The sequence below is a fragment of the Girardinichthys multiradiatus genome, chromosome 5 (assembly GCF_021462225.1).
Source record: "Girardinichthys multiradiatus isolate DD_20200921_A chromosome 5, DD_fGirMul_XY1, whole genome shotgun sequence".
NCBI classification, from domain to species: Eukaryota; Metazoa; Chordata; class Actinopteri; order Cyprinodontiformes; family Goodeidae; genus Girardinichthys; species Girardinichthys multiradiatus.
The window spans coordinates 1,779,644-1,802,681 of NC_061798.1; the positions used below are offsets into that span (position 1 = coordinate 1,779,644).

The following is a 23,038-nucleotide window of genomic DNA, read 5'->3' on the forward strand; positions in this document are numbered from 1 at the left end:
TAGTTCCAGAGCAGCTATTACTGCCAAAACGTCTGCTTTCTGCGCTGATTGTGCATCTGTCAGTTCCTCTGCCTGTACTGTGACAAAATCTGTCCGTGTCTTCCACCACCGGTATGCTGCCTTAAGTCCTTCTGCATCATGCCTAAAACAACAACCATCTGTGAACAGCTGTCTCACCTGAGGTCCCTCAAGGGGGCTTCTTCTTCACCTGGGAGGGTTTTTGATCTGAGGAGGAGAGGATGTCAGCCAGTGACATTCTGGATCTCACACTCATTCAGGACATTATGACCGACACCTGGACATTCTTGGTCCGTCTGGGACTGAACTTTGTGAGGGGGGCAATGTCATGTGAATTTTCTGTTGGGTTAAGGTTTTGCAGTGTTCTGTTGGCCCATTTTTGAACTTGTTTTTGAACTGTTTTATTTTGTGTGGTAATCTGTCTTGTTTCAGGCAAAGTCACTTCCTCTGATTCCCTCCTTCAATCAGCCTCTGCCACAAGCCTAATGTTTTCCACCTGTCTCATTGTCCTCCTTTGTTTATTTGCCTATTTATTCCTCACCCCCGTGCAGGTTCCTTTGTCAGTTCATCTTCGTCCCTTGTGTCAAGCATTCCAGTCTTTCTTTAAAACCTTGCCTTCTAGTGACTCAGCTTGTATTTTATATTTGCTTCCGTTTTGGATACTTCTGCTTGGCTTGGATTGGATTTCTGCGTATCGATCTTGGACTGTATTAGAGGATTGTTGCTTTTATGCCAGTGTGTTAAGTCCTCCTCCCTGTGCCTCATGACATTTAAACAATGAAAGACAGCCAAGTGTATCATCTGTAGAAGGTGAGCATTAAGTTGTTGGCACCAGCGGCAGCAGCACCAGGAAGGTGTCACAGCTAAACACAGAGCCAGGCCAGATGTAGCTTCTAGAAAGAGAAAAAACAGAGAGAACAAACAAAGTTAAAAGCTAAAAAAACCAGCAAATAACGCAAAATTGGAGACTAGTATGAGAATGTTGCAGAGAGAGTGAGAGTGGTCATTATGTCCTCCAGCAGTCTAAGCCTATAGCAGCATAACTACAGAGGTAGCTCGGGATAACCTAAGCCACTTAACTATAAGCTTTACCAAAAAGGAAAGTTTTAAGCCTAGCCTTAAATGTACACAGGGTGTTTGCCTCAATAGTCATATTCAAACATTCTCAAATACACGACAAATGAGCTTTGAATTGGACAAAAGTTCAATTTCTTTAAGTTGATTTCTTATATTTCACTGTGGGGTTGTCAAAATATTAAGATATTTCAATTTAAACTATATTAATTTAATTTATTTTCATTCACTGTATTTAGGATGTGCAAACTGACAACAAAAGAAGTTTCAAGGCACTTTACAAGAGAAACACATCCAGTTTATATATAGAAATTTATTGGCAATTCAATCCGATTAAATAGACGGATTCAAAATCAGTTATATATCTTCCAATTTAATCCTAGTTATAAAACACCACAGCCAAGTTCAGTTTATTATGCAAGTTGGTAAATTACAAAAACACACTGAGCCGTTTTTGTCTCCCCAATTTGGTAAGCAACTTTGCACATCAGCAATGCAGAAACACAGCTTATTAGACCCTTCCCTTCCTTGCAATGGCTCAACCTGAACAATCATGGCTAATAATAAAAGCAGTGAGCAGCTGCTGGACGTTTAAAACCCTGGTAAGGTAGCAAGTACTTCCAAAGTAGAACCTGTCCTGAGCCTCTTTAGCCAAAAAGGCAAAAACGTAGCCAAAAAAACAACTTTGGTTTCCGAGGGAAGGAAAAAATGTTGTATCATTAATTGCAACAATGTCATTTAGTTTATTTTTTTATTTTGTACAGTACCAGAATATGTAGCTGTTAAATAAAATGCTGTTGGGACCGCAGCCATGGATTACAACATTAAAGGCCTGTAAAACATTTTCTGGAACTTTCAAAATAAATCGCATTAACCTACTTCCAGTACAGCCAGGAACAAGAGTAACAGCGGACTTCACGTGATGTCACTGTTTGAATAAAAACCCTGCTTTTGCAACAGACAGACCTCTTCCACGCAGGTCCCCAGCAGAACTGGATGGAGGGACACAGCATCTGTCTCAGCGTAATGTCTTTCTTGCCAAAAAGACAATAACTCTTCAAACTGGATCCAAGAGTGTCATACGATCACGTGATCATATGCACTAAGTTAAGTAGGAATAAATTGCTGTTTGTGTATCCGGTATTCATTCATGAACGGGGATAATTAAGGTACAAGCAATGCTTGACTTTTCTCTCTGAAGTCTACAGAAGCAAACTGTGTTCCAAAGAGTTCCCAGCAGAGACCCTGTTTCTACAACGCCGAGAGGAGCAGTTTTCCCGGTCTGAAAGAAGGACAACGGGACCGCATCACCGTGGCTACAGCAGTAACGTGCAGTTCAGCCGGCCCGGCTGCAGCACAAGCCGCTCCACACTACAGCTCCGGAGGTCAGCTGCAAGTTAACCCTTTGTTCACCGTGGATGCTTTCCCCAAATTAGTCGCTCCGGACAACTTTTCCTCAGCACGGTTCACGTAAGGGGTAGTGTTTTGGGCAGAGAGAAGTAGTTTAGGATAAAATAATCTAAACATTTTTAATTTTATGACATTTGGTTTTGCTTGTGTTGAAAACTCAGCCATCTTAGTGCTAGCAGATTAGCTGTCAGCACATGTGCTCAGTTTATGTGTTCTGTGTTTGTGATTTTTTTTTAAAGTTAAGACAAACTTTATTTCAAGGGTGATTTTAAACACAGAAGTTCGGCCATAATGCACCGTCCACACTTATACATTACAACCATTTTATTAGTGGTATTTTGAAGGTATATGTTTATTCTGATGACAAGCTATAAGCTTCTTTTGTTACCTCCAACCGCTAACAGCTAAGAACACAGGCTTGCCTACTAAGAGTCAGCTAAAGGTCATTTACCCAAAAAGGTTGTTAGTTTTCAATCAAGGAAATAATATTTCCCTAAATATTATTTTTCTAAATTTGATAACCATGTCAACCATGACAGCCCCACAACATCCAGAGACTTGAGGTAATCGGGGCAAATCTCATCCACCCCCGAAATCCTGCCACCATGGAGTTCTTTAACCACCTCGGTGACTTCAGTCTTGTGATGAAAGAGTCCAACCCAGCCTCTGCTTCCACCAGGGAATGCGTGATGGCAGGATTGAGAAGATTCTCGAAGTACTCCTTCCACCGCCCGATAATGTCCCCAGTCGAGGTCAGCAGCCTCCCACCCCCACTGTAAACAGTGTTGGACTGCTTTCCCCTCCTAAGGCGCCGGAAGGTTTGCCATAATCGCTTTGAGGCCAACCAGTATTCTTTCTCCATGGCCTCACCGAACTCCTCCCAGGCCTGAGTTTTTGCCACAGCCCGGGCCGCGGCACGCTTGGCCTCACGATACCCGTCAGCCGACTCAGGAGTCCCACAAGCTAACCACAGCCGATAGGACTCCTTCTTCAGCTTGACAGTGTCCCTTACTGCCAGTGTCCACCCTCTCTTCACCCAAGTGTCCAAAACATGCAGCCGAAGGTCTGACGACACGACCTCCTGTCTACGGTGTCCTGGTGCCAACTGCACTGATGGACACCCTTATGCTTGAACATGGTGCTCATTATGAACAATCCGTGACTAGCACAGAAGTCCAATAACAAAACACCACTCGGATTCACATCGGGGAGGCCATTCCTCCCGATCACGTCTCTTCAGGTGTCACTGTCGTTTCCCACGTGGGCGTTGAATCCCCTAGCAGAATAATGGAGTCCCCCGGGAGGGGCACTATCCAGCACCTCCGACAGGGACGCCAAGAAGCCCGGGTACTCTGCACTACCGCTCGGCCTGTAGGCCGAAACGACAGTCAGAGAACTGTCCCCAACTTGAAGGCCAGGGATGGGACCCTCTCATCCACTGGGATAAACCCCAACACGAAATGGCTGAGCTGTGGAGCAAACCCATCCCAGCCCGCCGCCTCTCCCTGTGGGCCACTCCAGATTAGAGAGAGTCCAGCCCCTCTCAAGGAGATGGGTTCCAGAGTCCACGCTGTGCGTGGAGGTGAACTCGACTATTTCTAGTTGATATCTCTCGACCTCCCGCACAAGCTCAGGCTCCTTCGCCCCCAGTGAGGTGACATTCCATGTCCCTAGAGCCAGCCTAAGCATCCAGGGTTGGGGCCGCGGAGATCTCCACCTTCGTCTGCCGCCCAATCCTCTTTGCACTGGGTCCTCACGGTTCCCCCTGCAGGAGGTGGGCCCACTGGGGAATGGCCTTGCGTCTCTCGTTCGGGGTTGGCCCAGCTGGGTCCCACGAGGAGCAACCCAGCCACCAGGCGCTCTCCGACGAGTCCTGACCCCAGGCCTGGCTCCAGGGTGGGGCCCCAGCTCGGCCGTATGTAATGGTCCTCATGAGGGTGTCTTGAACCGGTCTTTGTCTAACCCGTCACCTAGAGCCTGTTTGCCATGGGAGACCCTACCAGGAGCATTTAAGCCCCAGACAACATAGCCCTTAAGATCATTTGAGCACTCAAACCCCTCCACCATGTTAAGGTGGCGGTTCAAGGACGTAGTAAACACCATTAAGACTCATTGGTTCTTATTCAAAATAATATTTCCTTAAATATTATTTTAATATTTCCTTAATATTGTTTCCATAAATATTATTTCAATAAATAAAGGCAGCTAATTAAACACCGTTGAGAATTGGTCATACAGAAGGTTGATTTTATTCAGCAAATTATTCTGTAAAATATTATTTTATTAAAATAATGTTTTGTCTGATCTTGAATTGTGAATGGTTGTTTGAAAGTATACCAATTATTGCCTAAGTTAGTTCCAAGACTAACTTAACTTCACTTCCAGATTCTTCAAGATAATCCTTGGTTCTCAAACATAAATATTGCATGGTAATACTGCATAACTCTTTCGGTCATGGTTTTCAACCATCTTTGATCAACTTGTTTATATTGTACATAGCCCATTAGTTTTCCTTATTGTTTCATTCTGCTTGGTAGTTTAGTTGGGTTGTTTGAGCATAGTAAGAAGTTTGTTGATTGAAATATGTTTGACTTTGAGTTGCCTTACTTTTTGTTAATAAATTATTGTATTTTAAGACATTGTGTGGATTCATTCCGTGTGTGTACAGAGTTTTGCTGTTCAATAATGCCAGAGCTTGGCTCATCCCTTTCAAGTTTGTCTTAATACCACCGCCTTATCGGGCTTGTATTCACAGGACATCCCTTAACAGACCCAAATATTATTTAATAAAATATTAAAGTATTAATATTAAATATTAATATATTCATATTCATGATCACAACAATACCTTTGTTATATTGCTGTATTTTTTTGTAAAGTATAGCAACTAATAACATATTATGTCTGATGCATTAATTATCAGAGCTGAAAGAAGCCATACTTTGGCCCTGTTTACTCAACAATTTTTTCTGGTGAAAACTAAAAGGTTTAGTTGTGTTTCTACTCTTAACATGGCACAATTTGAGAACAGCCTTCGGAGTGTAATGGTTAGAAAACATCCCGGTGTCCGTTGTCGTGTAGATGGTAAAAAACTGAATATTTCTTATTGGGAAGCCCTGGATCACGCACAACATGACTGAAATCAGTAGAAATTAATTAGCACACCACAACATAAACGGGTGTTGACCAGTTTAAAACTCACAGAAGATGAAGATAACAATAACAACAGTGGATTGCAGAGTACTTACTTGTGCTGCTGAATCTTGTGAATCTAATGATGGTTCCCCAACATAGTCTTTATTTTTTCCCTTGTTGTGTAAGCAGGACGTGTTTGCACGTCGTTGAGTTTCAAAGAACATACCACCAACTAGTGGGATGGTGGGGGAATTACACCCTTTTCAAGTCTGCTGTTACCATGTGAACGGAGACTGAAAACGAGAAAAAGTCCAGCTTTCAATGGATCGTTGTAGTGTAAACAGAGCCTCAGTGTGTGTTTGCATAGATAGAATCTTTTTGCTGTATTTCCCAGTGTAATTCTGTGATGTCTTTAGTACTTTGCTTCATTTAACTGTTCTCCCTCTCTTTTGTTGCTCTCTCTGCAGCTCTTTGAAATCACAGTGCCACTCACCCAAGGCACTAAACCTGTTACCATCAGCGTGGCCAACCACACCCAGTGCAGCTGTCTCTCCAAACTGGACATTTACAGACAGGTTCACAGCATCATCAGACGAGCCCTACCAGAGTAAGAATCACACTTTCACTATGGAATACACTCAGGGTGTCCATTACAGTACCTTTAAACTTATATTAATTTAAAGATTTGGCTGAAGTCGCATTTTTACAATGAGACCCAGAACATTTTTGGGTGGAACTTATTTTCCTGGAACTTTTATTTACAGTGTTTCCCATGTAGAAAACAAAGGGAGTACATATTCTGTTGCAGCACAGTCAACTGAGTGGAAGCAAAAAAAACCATGACACAGTTAAAAGCCATGATTTTTAGTAATAAAACAATAATTGATGATTCTGTTAAAGCAACTAGACCATATTCTCTTGCCTATGAGCCTAGAGACCTGCGGTTCTGGCAATAAACATGGGATTATATCACAACATTTACACAGTGAAACCAAATTATAATCACTTCAAACCCAGAGGAGGTTTTTACCATTCACTCTTTATTTTAAAGTTTTGTGGTGCTAGTTGCCTTTATTCTTTTGGATCTTGACTGGAAGAAGGGGAAGGAGAGAACAGAAAGACAGTAAAGTACATAACCTGTGGTTTGAAATTGAACATGAGCGGTTTAATTGAAATATTACTTTGAAGGATATACTTTTTCACCATAGACTGGTTTAATGATTTAAACTCTATTACTGTAAAAGTTGACAAGGTATAAACTATTATTAACTAATATTACTGAACTATAATGTAGAAAAATTCAACCAATTCAAAATGCTTGGCATTTTCCCTCCATCACAATGTTCCTGGTAAATGAAATGTACTACCTCTCTATCAGGGCCTTTTTCAGAGGTAAATTTCTACACTGGTAATAATTTTTTTAATTCGTAAATGCAGTGGAAATGCAGATGGTATTAATGGTCCCTGAAAACTACCCTGGTTCCTGGAAAAGGGTCCTGTCAGAGTTGGTGGTAGACCCACATGCAGAGCAGAGCCAAGGAGCATGGTGGTAAGTGATAGCTGTTTGTTAATGACTAGATGAACGAGACCTACAGGCAGAGTTCAGAACAGGAACCAAATAGTCGTCAGCAAAACTGGCTTGATTGGCAGATCATAGGGCAACAAACAAAGAATAGACTAGGTAACACACACAGGGTAAAGTCCATGGAGGTTACAAGAGGAACCAGCGAGGAATAATACAGATGAACCAGCTTATTTACAGAGATAGGTGGAGTATGAACCAATGAGAAGGTGAGGTAATCAGCTGAATAGTGAACAGGTGTGAGAACCAGCTGCGAGTGTAAGACTTTTACTTCGAAGAATCCCTGGATCCAAAGTGATTACGATCCGATGGCCCAGTACCCGCCGATCCCTGTGCATCAAAATTAAGTATTGATCTGCTGTTCATTCATAATAAGGGGGTGATTAGGACAAGCTTGATATTCTCTTCTGAGGCCTACAGAAGTGACCTGTGTCCCAGAGAACTCCCCAGAGAAGCTCTAATTAAAGCAGTTTTTCCCTGCCTGAACGAGGACAGTGTAGGACACCGCCTGCTCTGCACACGACCAGTGTGCACATCCAGGTAGCTAGAGCTACATAGCCAAAAAGTGCCTTTGTGTACAGTTCAGTTCACACGTGGATGACCGGACCACTTTGCCTCCCAAAACCAGTGCCCTATAGAATTTTATTCTAGGAACGGAACACGAAAAGATCATGTTTTGGGCAGAGAAATTAGTTCAGGATTAAATAATCTGAATAATGTTTATTTCAGAAAATTTGTTTTTGTTTGTGTTGAGAAAACACAGCTATGTATGTGCTAGTAGAATAGCTGCTAAGCTAAGGTGAACAGGCCTCTCAGCATTGAAGCTAATTATGGATTCTGTGTTGTGTTTTAAATTTAAGACAACTCTATTTAAAGGGAGGTTTTAAACACAGATCGGCCATAAGGCACCATCAACACTCATACATTTTAATTATTTTATTAATGGTATTTTAAAGGTACAGTTGACTTTAAAGGAGTGGTAGCAAGCCATAACATTTCTTTTGTAGCTCCAACCGCTAAGGGCTAAGGCTAAGCACGTGACTCGTGATAAATAGTTAACAATCATTTATCCAGAAAGGTTGTTAGCTTCCAATCTATGAAATAATATTTCCCTAACGATTATTTTACTAAATGTGATGTCTAATTAAACACTATTAAGAGTCATTAATCCTGAAAGGTTGTTGGTCCTTATTCAACATAATATTTCCTCAAATATTATTGCACTAAACAAAGACAGCTAATTAAACAACATTAAGAATTGGGCCTTATACAGACTTAGCAGGGTATTTAAAAAAACAAATATCTCCCCTACATCGTTTTTAAAAATAATATTGTACACATGTGAGGTTTTTCAGAAAACTTTTCATCCAAACCAACCCACAGAAATACACCACTGAGCATTGTGTTAAACAATCCAGATGCATAGGGGGCAGTGTACTGCAAAAATGAAACCTATATAAGCCAATCAGAATCCTTCAAAACAATCACGACTTCCTTTTAGGCATAAAACATGGTGCCAGGAGGTTTGTTTGTGTGGACAGAAAAAGAAGTTGAACTTCTTTTAAACACAGTTTTAGAGTATAAAACTGATAAAACACAAGATAGTGTTGATTGGGAATCGTTTATCATTTATTTTTACTCCACTGTGAGTCTATAAACAATAGTCGCACATTTGACGTCAGCGCTGCAATATTTGTCACAGACAGTGATGAATCGAACCGTAAGTTCATTTGATCATGGCCCAAAAATTGAGTTTTTATTAATCTCCACTTTGGCTGGAGTTTTCAGAATTACTCCTTTTTAGTTATGTAAAACAGAGTTTCCTGGTGGATGACGGGCCAAAACGCATAAAAAGTTATTCATTTTCCCAGATATCCACCTATGTGGGGACAAAGCCTTAGTCACCCAGAAGGATGGTTTTATTCAGCAAATCATTCTTTGAAATATAAGTTTACTAAAATAATGTTTTATCCAATGTTGCAATTGTGATTGGGGATTTGAAAGTATACCAATTATTGTTAGACTATTTTAATCTCATTCCCAGATTCCTCCAGATGATAACGATTGGTTCTCAAACAGAAATAACATTGAATGGTAGTGTTGCATCACTCTTTTGGTCATGGTTTTTAACCATCTTTGATTCAGTTGTTCATATTGTATATACTGTAGTTCATTTGTCTTCCTTGTTCTTTCATTTTGCTTGGTAGTTTTAGTTGGATTGTTCTAGGATAGTAAAGAGTTTGTTGATTGAAATATGAGTTGACTTATTTTTGTTAATACTTTCTTGTATTTTAAGAAATTGCGTAAATTTATTCCATGTGTGTGCAGACTTTTGCTGTCCAGTAATGCCTGTGCTTGACTCAGCCTTTTCTCTATTGTCCTAATACTGCCGCCTCATTGGGCTGCTATTCACAGGACAACACTTAACAGACTGAATTATTATTTAATTAAATATTAAATAACATAATGAGAATAATACTTACCACACAGTGACAAACTGAATAAAGTACATATACTGTCTTCTAAGTTGTTGTAGTTGATTTGGAGGAATTGTGTCATTTTGTCAAGATTTACTTTGGTTGGATACAGCATTGGTGATGGACTTGATATCAATGTACAAACCATCTTCTAAGTCTTCAGAATTGTCTCAGTAAAGTTAACAAATTCACTACAGGCCTTGTTAGAATGGAGTTAAGATGCAACAGATACAGGAGGGTTTGTTAACCTGCCAACCGTAGCAAACAAGGCAGGAGCATTATTAATGTTTTTGTTGATGATTTCAGAAAATAAATATTCCCTTGCATATCTGTAAATTCTTTCTTTATAGATGTCATATTGAACCTTGAGCCCAGTCTTTCACTACTTTCTTTCGGCTTTTTGATACTCCCTTTTTTTATTGCTCCACAGAGATTTTATCCTACCAGAGACAACCTTCACCTTAATGGGAACAATAGAATCAATGATGTCTGACATTTTCGAATGAAGGTTGTCCAGCAGCCCATTTACTGAGTTACAGGACAAAGTGGAGGTGGAAGAGTAAACTTGGTTTAAGGTTTCAGGTGCAGCATTCTTAAAAAAAGCTTTTTCTTACAATATCTCTTTGGCTTATTGAGTCCATAGAAATTATGCTTTCAAAGATAACAGAAAAGTGGTCCGGTAGGGCAATATCAATTACAAAGACTTAAATAAACTTTAAGAACTTAAAGAAGTCATGGTTTTAATGTATCCATCAAAAACAGAAATCAGTCAATTTAACATAAAATTCAATTTAAACACAATTTAACATTTATTGAAGAACCACTGTCAAAGTATGTTTATCTTTACACATTTATGTATTTCTTACCATTTGTCCTTATCTATTTATTAATTAATCTTTTCAGCTTTATTTAGCTACCTGTCTTCATCTAGCTATATCAGTTAGTGCTGGTGCTTTTTAAATTCTTTATCAGGATTAATTGCACTGTTGGATCCAAAATTCAGTAATAAATTCAGAAGTTGTGTTTTATGCACTTACTTTAAAAGTACCTCCAAATGAACAAAGTGTAATAAGTAATAATATTTGGTTTGCAAACTTAAATAAATAAGATGCTTATTAACTGCAATATTCTAACATAAATAGACATTTAATATAGTTTAATAGATAATCAGATGTTTAAATAAACAACTAAGGAAACACAACAAACAAATAAAGGACAAAGTCTGAAAGTTTTCACATTTGCAGCCTCTGATATTCAGTTTGAGTTAATTTGTTCACTTTTTCAACTTGATCTTCAAAGATTTCAAATAAGGATCACTAAATTGCTTGTATAAAAAAAAATTGCACATACAAATAGTGGGTGTGTTGCAATAAGTGGGCGTGTTGTGCGCAATCGTCAAAGATTGCACCTGCAATGGATAACAGGTGCAAAAGAGCTGCAGACCATCCAATAAATGAGGAAATTGTGTGTGCTACTGGCTGGTTGCTATATCCCCCAGCCGAACAAGAGGAAAAGCAAACAGATCTTCTCTGCCGTGTTGCTTCAAACATGCAGGGGTTGTTGTGCTACATCATAATAAATAATCCAGTTGCTGATTTTTTTTTTCCTTCTGTGCCGTTCTGCTACTGCTTTTCTGGACTTTTACAGTTTGTTAACCTTTGTTGTTGCTATTAACAGGAGCAGGCTTGCCATCGCAGCCTTTGAACAGCCCTGAACAAGATTGTTTCTCTTATCTGGTCATTTGCGCAGGGCACCTCTTAGCGTGTAATTGCGCATGCAGAAGTTGTTCTGTGAGCAGATGCTTTATGTTTGGGGTTCGGACGGACCCACTGAGGCAAAGACTACATTCTGCTTTGCCTTTAATCAGAATGATGGATTACAGGCCTTTGTGCAGGAGGACAGAGCTGTGTGCCATCGGTGCGCAGACGGGACAGCTGGTGTCTGGTCTGACAACACCACAGGAGCACGCACAGCTTGTAAACTGTGTTGCTGGACATAATTTGCAATAGTTGCAGCTTAGAAATTGGCCAATTAAAATTAATAATAAAAACGGTCACATAACTGTCCTACAAAAAATAGAAATTGAACATTTATTGTTCAATGATTTAACTGAATTTGAATTGGTTTTGTCAATATTTTGAGGATATACAACATCTATGAATGTTTAAATAGTTTTTTGGTGACACAAAATTATTTTTTACTATTTAAATCCTCACCTGGCATATGTTCAGTTGCAAAAAATATAATCCAACTGATCCAGCGCCGACTGCTCTGCAGTGACACAATGTTACTGTCAATAATGCAATATGTTTAGTTTAGTGACAAGGTTGAAGCATATGCCGTCTTTTTCACCACATGGAATAGGCTGCGTTAAAATGGTGATTTTTCACCTGCTAAAAAGTGATTTTAGCATCCAGTTTGCAAATGAAGGATTGAATGTGCCTTATAATGGCTTTATTTAATGGAGTTTTGACGAAAATTCAGACTGAAAGACTTATCCTCACCACCTGCTCCATCCAATGACTCCTCCATGCATCTCCCCTCCATCCAATCAGCGTCAAGTCTGCATGCCTCTTCAGCCAATCACCCTCTGATACTTCGCTTTTAAGGACCACCAGTCATGGATCCCTCCTGCTCTTCAGCCGAGCTCGACTACGACTCTGACGCCGCCTCGCTCTATTCGTAACAGATCCACACCCTCCTTCCTCCCCTTCCGCTCATAGGAGCGTTCGCCTCGCCTTGATGGCTCCTTTCTTCCTTGTCTCAGCTCTGGGCAAGTGGAGAGTGCATTAAGAACTCCTACATTTCTCCTGCTAAGCGTCACCAAGGTCGCCCTGCCTCCTCAATGGCTCCCTCCACTCCCATCTTCGTCCCTCAAACCGATCCTCCCGCTCCTGAGGTTTCAACGTCTTCTTCTACTCTGGCCATCCCACAATCTTCCCTGCTTCATTCTTCACGTTCATGGATTCTCTCCAGCGCTCCACGTCATCCCTTACTTACCTGCTCGGCGAGTTCGCTGCCATTTCTGCCATGCCAGCACTCCCTCTTCCCCACTCCATTGATGCTGCCTGCTCTTCTGCCCCTCCCACCGGCGTTCGCCCTCGCTAGCACCCGGCCTAGCTGTATCTAGATGTATCACTCCACTCTCTCTTCTCCATATTTTTCTCATACATGTGCTCTTCAAGCGTGCTGTGTTTCTCACCCCTCTTTTCATTCAGGTTGATCATTTCCTCCCATGCATTCTACCATCTCGCTCTGGCTCAGCTTCATATCCTGCAGAGGCTGCTCATTAATCTGGTTTCTCTCATGTTACCATTTTCCAAGGCTGTCTAATGTATCGCTTCCTCTGATGGCTTTTCCTGCATTGTTTAAATCATCTCGTCCCTGCCTTTCTGTCCGAGCTACGGCACCCTGCTGGCGGTCAGACGTCTCGGAGTACCTCTGGTCCTTGGTCCCCAGGAGCGATCACACTCTAAATAGCAGTTTCTCTTTAAGGAATTTCTCCAAACTCCTTTCACCAGCATCTGTCAGCTGCAGTTAATTGTTCTCACTCTTCCTACCCATCACTCCATACTCTTCTCACCAGGTACCGCCTCATCATCGTCCTTGTCTTTCTTCACCATTATCCCTCCTGCCTGGCACAGGTGTCCTCTCTTTTTCTCCTTCACAGCCACCTCCTTCATTCTCAATGCCTTCTCTGCTCAATTCCATCATCTCATTGCCGTCGCGGCAGATCTATCATCTTCATTGCCCTCATGGTGAATCTATCATCATCGTTGCCCTCACGGCAGATCTATCATCTTCATTGCCCTCACGACAGATCTATCATCATTATTGCCCTTACGGCAGATTTTTCATCCACATTGCTCTCATAGCATATCTATCATCCACATTGCCCTCACGACACATCTATTATCTACATTGCCCTCACGGCAATGCATTCATTTCTCGTTGCCTTTTCAGCTTGATCTACTATTCACTTCGCCTCAACAGCAATGCTTTCATCCTTTGACGCCTCCGCTGCTTAATCTTTCATGCTTCCATTTCTCATTGCCTCCGCAGCTAATCATCATCCTCATGCCTTCTCAGCATATCTATCATCTACATTGCCTCCGCAGCAATGCTCATACTTCTCAATGCCTTTACGGGACGATCTATCATTCCCTTTTCCCTGCATGCTCATTCTTCATTCCCAGGGCCTTCGCGGTTCATTCTATCATTCTCTAACCTCTCTCAATTCATCGGCAGATGCCAGTCGTCCATTTCTACACCAGAGCAGGCTCTTCCCTTCTCGTTATCTCATCACTTTGCTTTGCGTGTCCAGCTTTCCACTCTTTACCTTCTTATCCACGTCTTTTCTTCTTCCGACTCGATTAATCTTATCTATGTCTGCCCGTCAGATCTTCCATCTAGTCCTTCAAATTCAGCCTCAACCCAGGCCATGGCCCCTTTTTTGGGGGAAGATATCTCTAATCCTAAGCCTAAGATGTCCATTCAAGCTCCTCCAGGGACCAAGCACCAAAGAATAATCATTTGCCAATAAACTTCTTGAGTTTTGACGAAAGTTCATACTGAAAGACTCACCCTCACCCCCTGCTCCATCCAATGACTTCTCCATGCATCTCCCCTCCATCCAATCAGCGTCAAGTCTGCATGCCTCTTCAGCCAATCACCCTCTGACGCTTTGCTTTTAAGGAAACGCCAGTCATGGATCCCTCCTGCTCAGCCGAATTCAGCCAAGCTCGCCACTCCTCCACCTACACAATCTTCCTTCCAATCTCCTCCCGGTCTCCTCACCTTTTCTGGCCTTCACCCCACCACCAGTCGGATCCCAGGGGGAAGACATCTCTAATCCTAAGCCTAAGATGTCCATCTTTGTGTTTCTTTTTGTGAGTCTTTTCAAGTTGAATTTCCTATTCATTATTATCAACATCAAAGCAATTCAATTCAGTTATATTTATATAGCGCCAATTCACAACACGTCATCTCAAACCACTTTACAAAGTCAATCAAATCATACAGATTTAAAGTTAGGTACATGCACAGCACAGTGGGTCCTTTGCATGATGTGCAGTTACGGTTACATAGGCTGTGCACCCTTGGTCATTTATATACGCACCTCTGCATGATCAAGTCAAGTCAAGTTTATTTATATAGCTGTTTTCAGCACTCAAGGTGCTGTACATAAGGAAAAACATTACAATGATACAGAAAATCAAACAACAGAAAAACAAATTAAATGACATTAATAATCCTTGGGGGTTTACTGGTAAGAGCTGGTTCTACTCCAATCTTTCTAATAATCTAAAAATCTATGAATCCTAAGCTGGATCACTGGTATAAAACAGTTTTAGTCCAAACTTTCAAATACTAATAATGTTTGGCTTTTACTGGTATAAAATAGTTGTAATAAAATCCTTGTAAGAAATCTAAAAATGTATAAATCCTTCTAAGCAAGTCTATTAGGTAAAAAGAGGATAAGAAGAAAGACTACATTAGTTAAGAATAGGGGGAAAAAATCCTATTTCACACTTTATCCGTAGCAGGACATAGTTTGAGATATCAAAAAACCCTCAGTGCAAATAAGAAACACATATACGAGACAACATATTGCAGGGATACGGTGAAAGAAGTATGTCAGGGGTCCACATGTTTATATGAGCATGTGCGTGTGTGTATGTGAGTGTGTGCAAGATAAGTCCATGAAGCACTGTCACATAGGCCATTGATCAGGTTTGTGCGTGTTCAGCAGCAGATGCAAAGGGTTTGATCATAGGAGATATGTCATGGCTTTTGTTTGTGATTGGCTCCAAATCAGGTCTTAGATAATCCTACACAGAATCCTCTGTTCTCATCTATTTTTATTATTTTTATTTTTGACCATCTAAATCTGTTGACACATGTATAGAAGATTATGTCTCTCTGTCATCTGTCATTCTATCTATGCTTTCTTCTGGCCAAAGTGACAGCAGACATTTTTGCAAGCCAGTTAGTACCTTCATTTCAAACATGGTAAATGTAGATGCAAAAACAGCACTGCAATCTGTTTCAGGTTTGATAAATTGCATTGCGGGTGATAAGGGATTACATTTGCATATCCCCCTCCCATAAATTTGCACAATTGGGTCATTATCATATGTTTTGCATATTCATGAAGGTAAACACGCTAAAAACGTTGCACCCGCTGTTTTGCTGATTTTAACACGCACAATCCAATTAGCACCTGGTTTGTAGATTAGCTTTGTGAACGCAAACAGGTCTGTGTGTGGTTATGTTCACGCAAACCTTTTGATGATCGGGCCCATTGACTGTTTGGCCCGTATGGGCTTCTGGTAAAAACATAACATCAAGATTATGCTCAGTAAAGAAGTAATTGATTAAAAATTATTTTCGTGACAAGGATCTAATGTTCAACAGAACCAGTTTAAGTGACTTAAAGGCTACAGAATATTTCTGTGGCAAGTTTGCTTGACAAGAAATAGATTTTAGGTTAAATTTCTGTCTGTTGTTTCTTATATTAGCGTTCTTTTTCCTGTTATGTATTAGCACAGAGATATTACAGCATTCTCCAATCAGGGGCCCAAGATTTTTCTTGAAATAATCACTGCTGTACATGGACCCTGTACTTGTCACATAAATATTTCTATACACTTCTGAACACAAACAGGCTTGTCATCCTTGATACACTTTTGGTAGAAGCAGGACGATGACGTTTTGTGAAGAAAATGTTAGATTTGGGCGCGGAGTAAGTTGTATTCCAATCTTAACAAGGTTTTTCATGTTCATCCCCAGGAGACTGGGGAGTCTGGGTTGAATGGGAATAAGGAAGTGTTGGGTGGGGTCTGGCAAAAAAGGTTTTATGTCCTCTGTCTGAGCTGGGGGGGCGGTAGGGGTTCACTTCTCCTGTTGACGTCTGGGGAGATTTCAATTTTATTGTAGTGATGAAGAAGTCTTATTATGTGTCATGTTTTCTCCATGATTCATCCTTATCTCAGCAGGCTGTAGATGTTCTTTAGAACACTGTTCTATCAGTTATTTCATACTCTCTTGTCTCCTGTTTGTGGCCGAGGCAGCTGGTATCTGATTCACAGCATAGAAAATGTTGAAAGTGAAGAGTTGTACTCCAGATTTATTAAGACAAAATCCAGCTTTCTTGAAAAGATGCCTTCTTCCTATGAAAATAGTTTTGTTTTTTTAAGCTATTTGTTGAGCATCAGTAGTTTACTGAACCTCTTATCTCTATGCCAAACTGAGGTCAACTGAGAACACCTTTTATATTGAGACCTTGAACATTTTTCAACAACTGAGTAAAGTCCTTATTCAAGATGTCTAATTGTTGCTTCTCAACATCAAGTGTTTCTGTGTGTATGGTGAGGTTTTTCACTGTTGGATGCTGTTCCATATTCAACAATATTTTGTCTGAGATATTAGACACCATGCTAATGATTAAACTAAGTACTCTGGTGTTTATCTTGCTGCAAAAGTGTTTGATGTCATTTACGACTCCACCACCCACTATTGGGGTTTGTGGCCTGGTAACTGGCTCTATCTGAATGCGTTTAAGATTAAACTGTTTAGAGTGCAATCTTATTTTGTCTTTTTTTTGTTGCCTGTATCATAGTGCTTATAGCTGTGGGTAATTTTCAACACCTATCCCTTGAAGGGCTTTTAACAGTTAAAATAAATAAAAAGTAAAACAAAATTACAGTAAATGCAATCAGAAATGTCCAGAAACCAGTTAGCACTAATAAAATCATTGTAATAAAATTAACACATCCACTCAAGATCAAACAAATGCATGCCACATATACATAGTTGTGCATTTCATATGACATGGCCACACTGCTGCTGTTGTATCAGCCAGGATTTTTTTTTTTTTTTTAAAGTGGACAGTTTAGTCAAATTCTTAATATTAATGGGAAGACCATTCCACAGGTTGGTTCCTTTCACAGAAAATACATTTTTAGCAAAATATGTTTTACAAAATGGAACATTACAGTTCTTGTTGAACTGGAGGTTTCCAATCTGTTAACACATTTTCAAAGTGGCTCAGGTGCAAGTCTTTAAAAATCAACTTTATATAGCTGAAATTAACAAAATTCACAAAATGTAAGAATTATATTTACTTAAAATGTAACAGTGATGAAATCAAATTGGCTTTTTATCAACATTTTTTAAGACTTTCAATAGGCTTTAAGATAGATCGACTGGTCTGAAACCAAACAGCAGTGCAGTACGACAGCTGTGACAGGATCATTGTAATCAAAAAGACATGACCACTTTCTAATTGCAGACAGCTCCTGATCATTCTGAAACAGTTCATACTAGCCTTCATTGTTCTTACAATGCTTTTAATGTGACTTTAAAAATTTAACTGACGATCTAATATTACTCCTAAAAATGTTCTTGTTCTACCTGTTCAATGAGTTCTCCATTCATTTTGATGTTCAAATCGTTTGTTGTCCACATTCTTTGTATAGAGAAACACATAGGTTTTGTTTAATGGGCACTGACTCGTGGCTCTTGTTGCCAGCGGCGGCTGGGTATGGGCCCCGACGCTCCAGCGCCATCCATTTTCATTCCATGACCAGCTCCAAGCCAGCGAGCCAGGCTTCTTTACCCATTTAATGTTTGAGAATAGGTTGAGAACTGACCCAAGACCTCTAATCATTCGCTTTACCAGATAACACTGCGAGGATGAGCACCAGCTATCCTGAGGGAAACTTATTCTATTAATATATTATTTAATATTTAATATTAATACTTTTATATTTTATTAAATAATATTTCAGTCTGTTAAGGGTTGTCCTGTGAATACCAGCCCAATAAGGCGGTGGTATTGGGACTAAATTGAAAGGGATGAGCCTAGCTCTGACATTATTGAATAGCAAAACTCTGCACACACATGGAATGAATTCACACAATTTCTTAAAATATGAGAATTTCTGAACAAAAATATGTCAACTCAAGTCAAACATATTTCAATCAACAAACTCTTCACTATGCTAAAACAATCCAACTAAACTACCAAGCAGAATGAAAGAATAAGGAAGACTAATGGGCTATGTACAATATAAACAAGTTGATCAAAGATGGTTGAAAACCATGATCGAAAGAGTGATGCAACATTACCATGCAATGTTATTTATGTTTGAGAACCAAGGATTATCTTGAAGAATCTGGAAGTTAAGTTAAGTTAGTCTTGGAACTAACTTAGGCAGTAATTGGCATACCTTTAGACAACCATTCACAATGCAAGATCAGATAAAATATTATTTTAATAAAATAATATTTTAAAGAATGATTTGCTGAATAAAACCAACCTTCTGGATGACCAATTCTCAACAGTGTTTAATTAGCTGCCTTTATTTATTAAAATAACATTTAAAGAAATATTTTGAATAAGAACCAAATCTTTGAGAAATGGGCTTAATTGTGTTACTTATTTATCAAGTTTAGTAAAATAATGTTTAGGGAAATATTATTTTATTAGATTAAAAACTGACAATTGTTTTGTCGGCCCGCCAAACTGCACGTTACAGCTGTAGCCACAGTGATGCGGTCCCATTGTCCTTCCATCAGACCGGGAAAAACTGCTCCACTCGTTGTAGAGACAGGGTCTCTGCTGGGAACTCTCTGGAACACAGTTTGCTTCTGTAGACCTCAGAGAAAAAGTCAAGCATTGCTTGTACCTTAATTACCCCCATTCATGAATGAATACCGGATACACAAACAGCAATCAATTCCTACACAACTTAGTGCATATGACCGCGTGATCGTATGACACTCTTGGATCCAGTTTGAAGAGTTATGTCCGTTTGCCCGCAAAGAGACATTAGTCAGTTTGTTGCAAAAGCGGGGGTTTTATTCGGACAGTGACGTCATGGGATGTCCGCTGTTATTCCCTGTTCCTGGCTGTGCTGGAAGTAGGTTAATGCGATTTATTTTGAAAGTTCCAGAAAAGTTCTTACTGGCCCATCATGTTGTACCCGTGGCTGGGGTCCCAACACTTCTGAAGGAACCAGCTATTAGATTATTCGATTTATTGTTAAACAAATCCTGTTTAACCAGTCGGACACTTTCTCCAGACTTTTGGTCAATGTGCTGCTGATAGCTGAAGGGGTTTTAACAGGAACATAAACCACAGTGTCATCAGCGTACATCTGAAGGCTGACTTCAGCACACACCTCAGGCAATTCATTCATATGCAGGCTGAAGAGAATTGGCCCTGGTATCTCTGAGGGATTCCGGTTTTAATTTTACATGGGGCAGATTATACATGATCAATAACTACACATTGTTCTCGGCCCCGCAAATATGACTTGAACCATGATAGTGCCTGATATGACATATTAAAAGATAAAAGACAATTTTGAAATAAGATGACTTTGGTTTACGGTATCAAATGCCCTCTTTAAGTCCAGGAATACTGCACCTGCAGTGTTTGCTTTGTCAAGCGACTGCACAATGTTTGCCAATAATGCGCAGATAGCTGACTCGGTAGAATGGTTTTGTCTGAAACCATACTGTTTAGGGTGTATATACTGATGTGTTTCTAAATATTTAGTTAGTTGTTCTGAAACAATTTTTTCTAATATTTTTGACATCACCGGAACTAGACTTATTCGTCGATATTTACTGACATCTGCAGTACTCACGGACTTAAAACTGGAACATTTCCAGATGTTTGGGAAAAAGCACTAATTGAACCCATCTTTAAAATAAATATTTATTTGGGTCAAAGGCTGGATCAGAGTATGAGCATATTTTTTTAGGAATGCTGCCTCTATGTTATACATATCTTTAGATAGAGTGGTCTACACATCTGCAATAGCTTTCAATACCATTATCCACTTCTCTAATTTTAAAAGAATTTTCATCTATTACTATTATATTTAAATAATTACTACTGGGCTTGTCATCTGAAAATTTAGAAGCAAGATCTTGCACAGATTTAATGAAATATTGATTGAAAGTTTTAGCAACTTCAACAGATTCTGATATGTTTTTTTTCAAATTTTAATCCATATGAGTTATCTCGTACTCGTTGTCTTCTGCTTATCTGGGACCGGGTCGCGGGGGCAGCAGACTCAGTAGAGACACCCAGACGTCCCTCTCCCCAGACACCTCCTCCAGCTCCTCCGGGGGGAGCCCAAGGCGTTCCCAGGCCAACCGAGAGACATAGTCCCTCCAGCGTGTCCTGGGCCGTCCCCTGGGCCTCCTCCCGGTGGGACGTGCCTGGAACACCTCCCGAGGAAGTCGTCCAGGAGGCATCCAGTATAGATGCCCGAGCCACCTCAACTAGCTCCTATCGATGTGGAGGAGCAGCGGCTCTACTCCGAGCCCTTCCTGGATGGTCAAGCTCCTCACCCTATCTCTAAGGGAGTGCGCGGCCACCCTATGGAGGAAGCCCATTTCAGCCACTTGTATCCGGGATCTCGTTCTTTAGGTTTTGACCCGAAGTTCATGGCCACAGGTGAGGGTAGGAACGTTGATTTCGTAAACCTTTAAATATCTTCAGGTCTGTGTCATATCTGGTCTTAAGATCTTAAGGTTTTAAGGTTTTTTATGACAAAGTCCCTTTTTCAATTAATTGTCGCACTACCTCACCTACCCATGGAAGCTGTCTTTTTCTTTGTGGATTTTTACATTATTTAAAAAACTTACCTAAAACATTACTCATTATAGAAGTAAATATATTGCAACAGTCATTCGCTTGACTTTGTTTTAAGACTTCATCCCACTTAATCTTTGGTAACTCGTTCTCAAAATTGATGAGGTACTTGTGGGGAATTATTAACTTTGTTACCTGTTGATCATTTTTATATTCAGCCAAGCGCTTTTTTGAGAGTTTTCTGGAAATTAATATCATGTTATTTGATAGGCCACATACCAGATTGTATATTTCTGAAATTCTCTCAGGTTTAGTAGAAAAAGCTAAATCTATTGCTGTCTGTGATTTGGGTCCATTTATTAGTTGATGAAAATCATATTTTGATGTTAATTCTTTAAGGTGTTTCCTATTGGATTTATCTAACCAATTAACAATAAATCCCTGAAACAAATCACTTCACTGTTGGGTTTAAAACTTTTGAAATTTTATTTCTACATTTTGTTTCTAAATCCTTCTCCAGTCATATTAAAATATTAATATTAAATATTAAATAACATTTTCAGATTCATAATCACAACATTGGCGTCCCTGGGTGGGCATTATTATGAACAGCTTGCACTGTACATAAATGAGAATGAATAAACCACAACTGCACATTATTGATGCACCAAGTGATGAGCTTAAAACCAACTGTCATTGGTCACAATAGGACTCAAAACATCAGAGTTCTAACATCAGATGTCACTGATTATATTTAAGAGAACATTATAACTCATGACATCCCAGGAGTTCACAATTTTAGACTTTCGACAAAATTAATAACTCCAATATCTTCGTGCTAGTAACAATCAACTCTGCTACATAAGTCATAAGCAACATTTTAGATGTTCGGACAGTCTGGTTTCTTTTGTGTAAGCAATAACTTGAGACTTGGTTTAACTTCAGTTAACCTCACTGTCCAGACAGTTGCTGCACATCTGCATCCAGAGGCTGTGTTTTGTGTACAACCACAATCTGAAACTGAATTAACTTTGCAGTTAATTTTAGTATCTGACCTAATTTTGATGCATGTATCCATTCAGGAACTTTATAGTTTGTTTTATGTTTTGAAAGAACAGGATTTTGGCCAGATTTAAATCCCAAATTTAGTCTAATCCACCCTGCCATAAAGGGGGGTCAATCAAAAGTCAAATTGCAATTATTACACTTAGAAGGTGTATCAATTTTCTTTTTCGTTTGCAATTTTAAACAAAATTCCCTGAAAGGTTAAGAGTAGTGTCTTATCACTAGTTCCTCCCAAGAAAGGTGAAAAATTAACACTAAAATCACAAATATCCTTAGAGAAAGGAGTAGCATTGTAACACTTAGAGCATAGTGTTGTCATAAGTCACAGGGTGAATGATCAACTTCGGTGCCTGTTTTACACTCATACAAATGTTTCCAATATATGCATAGTCAAATATACAGGAGTTGGACAATGAAACTGAAACGCCTATCATTTTAGTGTGGGAGGTTTCATGGCTAAATTGGACCAGCCTGGTTGCCATTCTTCATTGGTTGCACATTGCACCAGTAAGAGCAGAGTGTGAAGGTTCAATTAGCTGGGTAAGAGCACAGTTTTGCTCAAAATATTGAAATGCACACAACATTATGGGTGACATACCAGAGTTCAAAAGAGGACAAATTGTTGGTGCACGTCTTGCTGGCGCATCTGTGACCAAGACAGCA

At 39.8% G+C, this 23,038-nt stretch overlaps 1 protein-coding gene across 4 annotated transcripts in view; it reads left to right on the plus strand.

The window, feature by feature from the left end:
* Window positions 1-23,038, plus strand: part of vegfc (vascular endothelial growth factor c) — a 138,904-nt gene that overhangs the window by 75,470 nt on the left and 40,396 nt on the right. For all 4 annotated transcript variants that reach the window (XM_047364646.1, XM_047364645.1, XM_047364648.1 and 1 more), the window contains one exon: window positions 6,105-6,244. In XM_047364646.1, coding sequence (XP_047220602.1) covers window positions 6,105-6,244 — 140 coding nt within the window. The remainder of the gene's footprint in view (window positions 1-6,104; window positions 6,245-23,038) is intronic.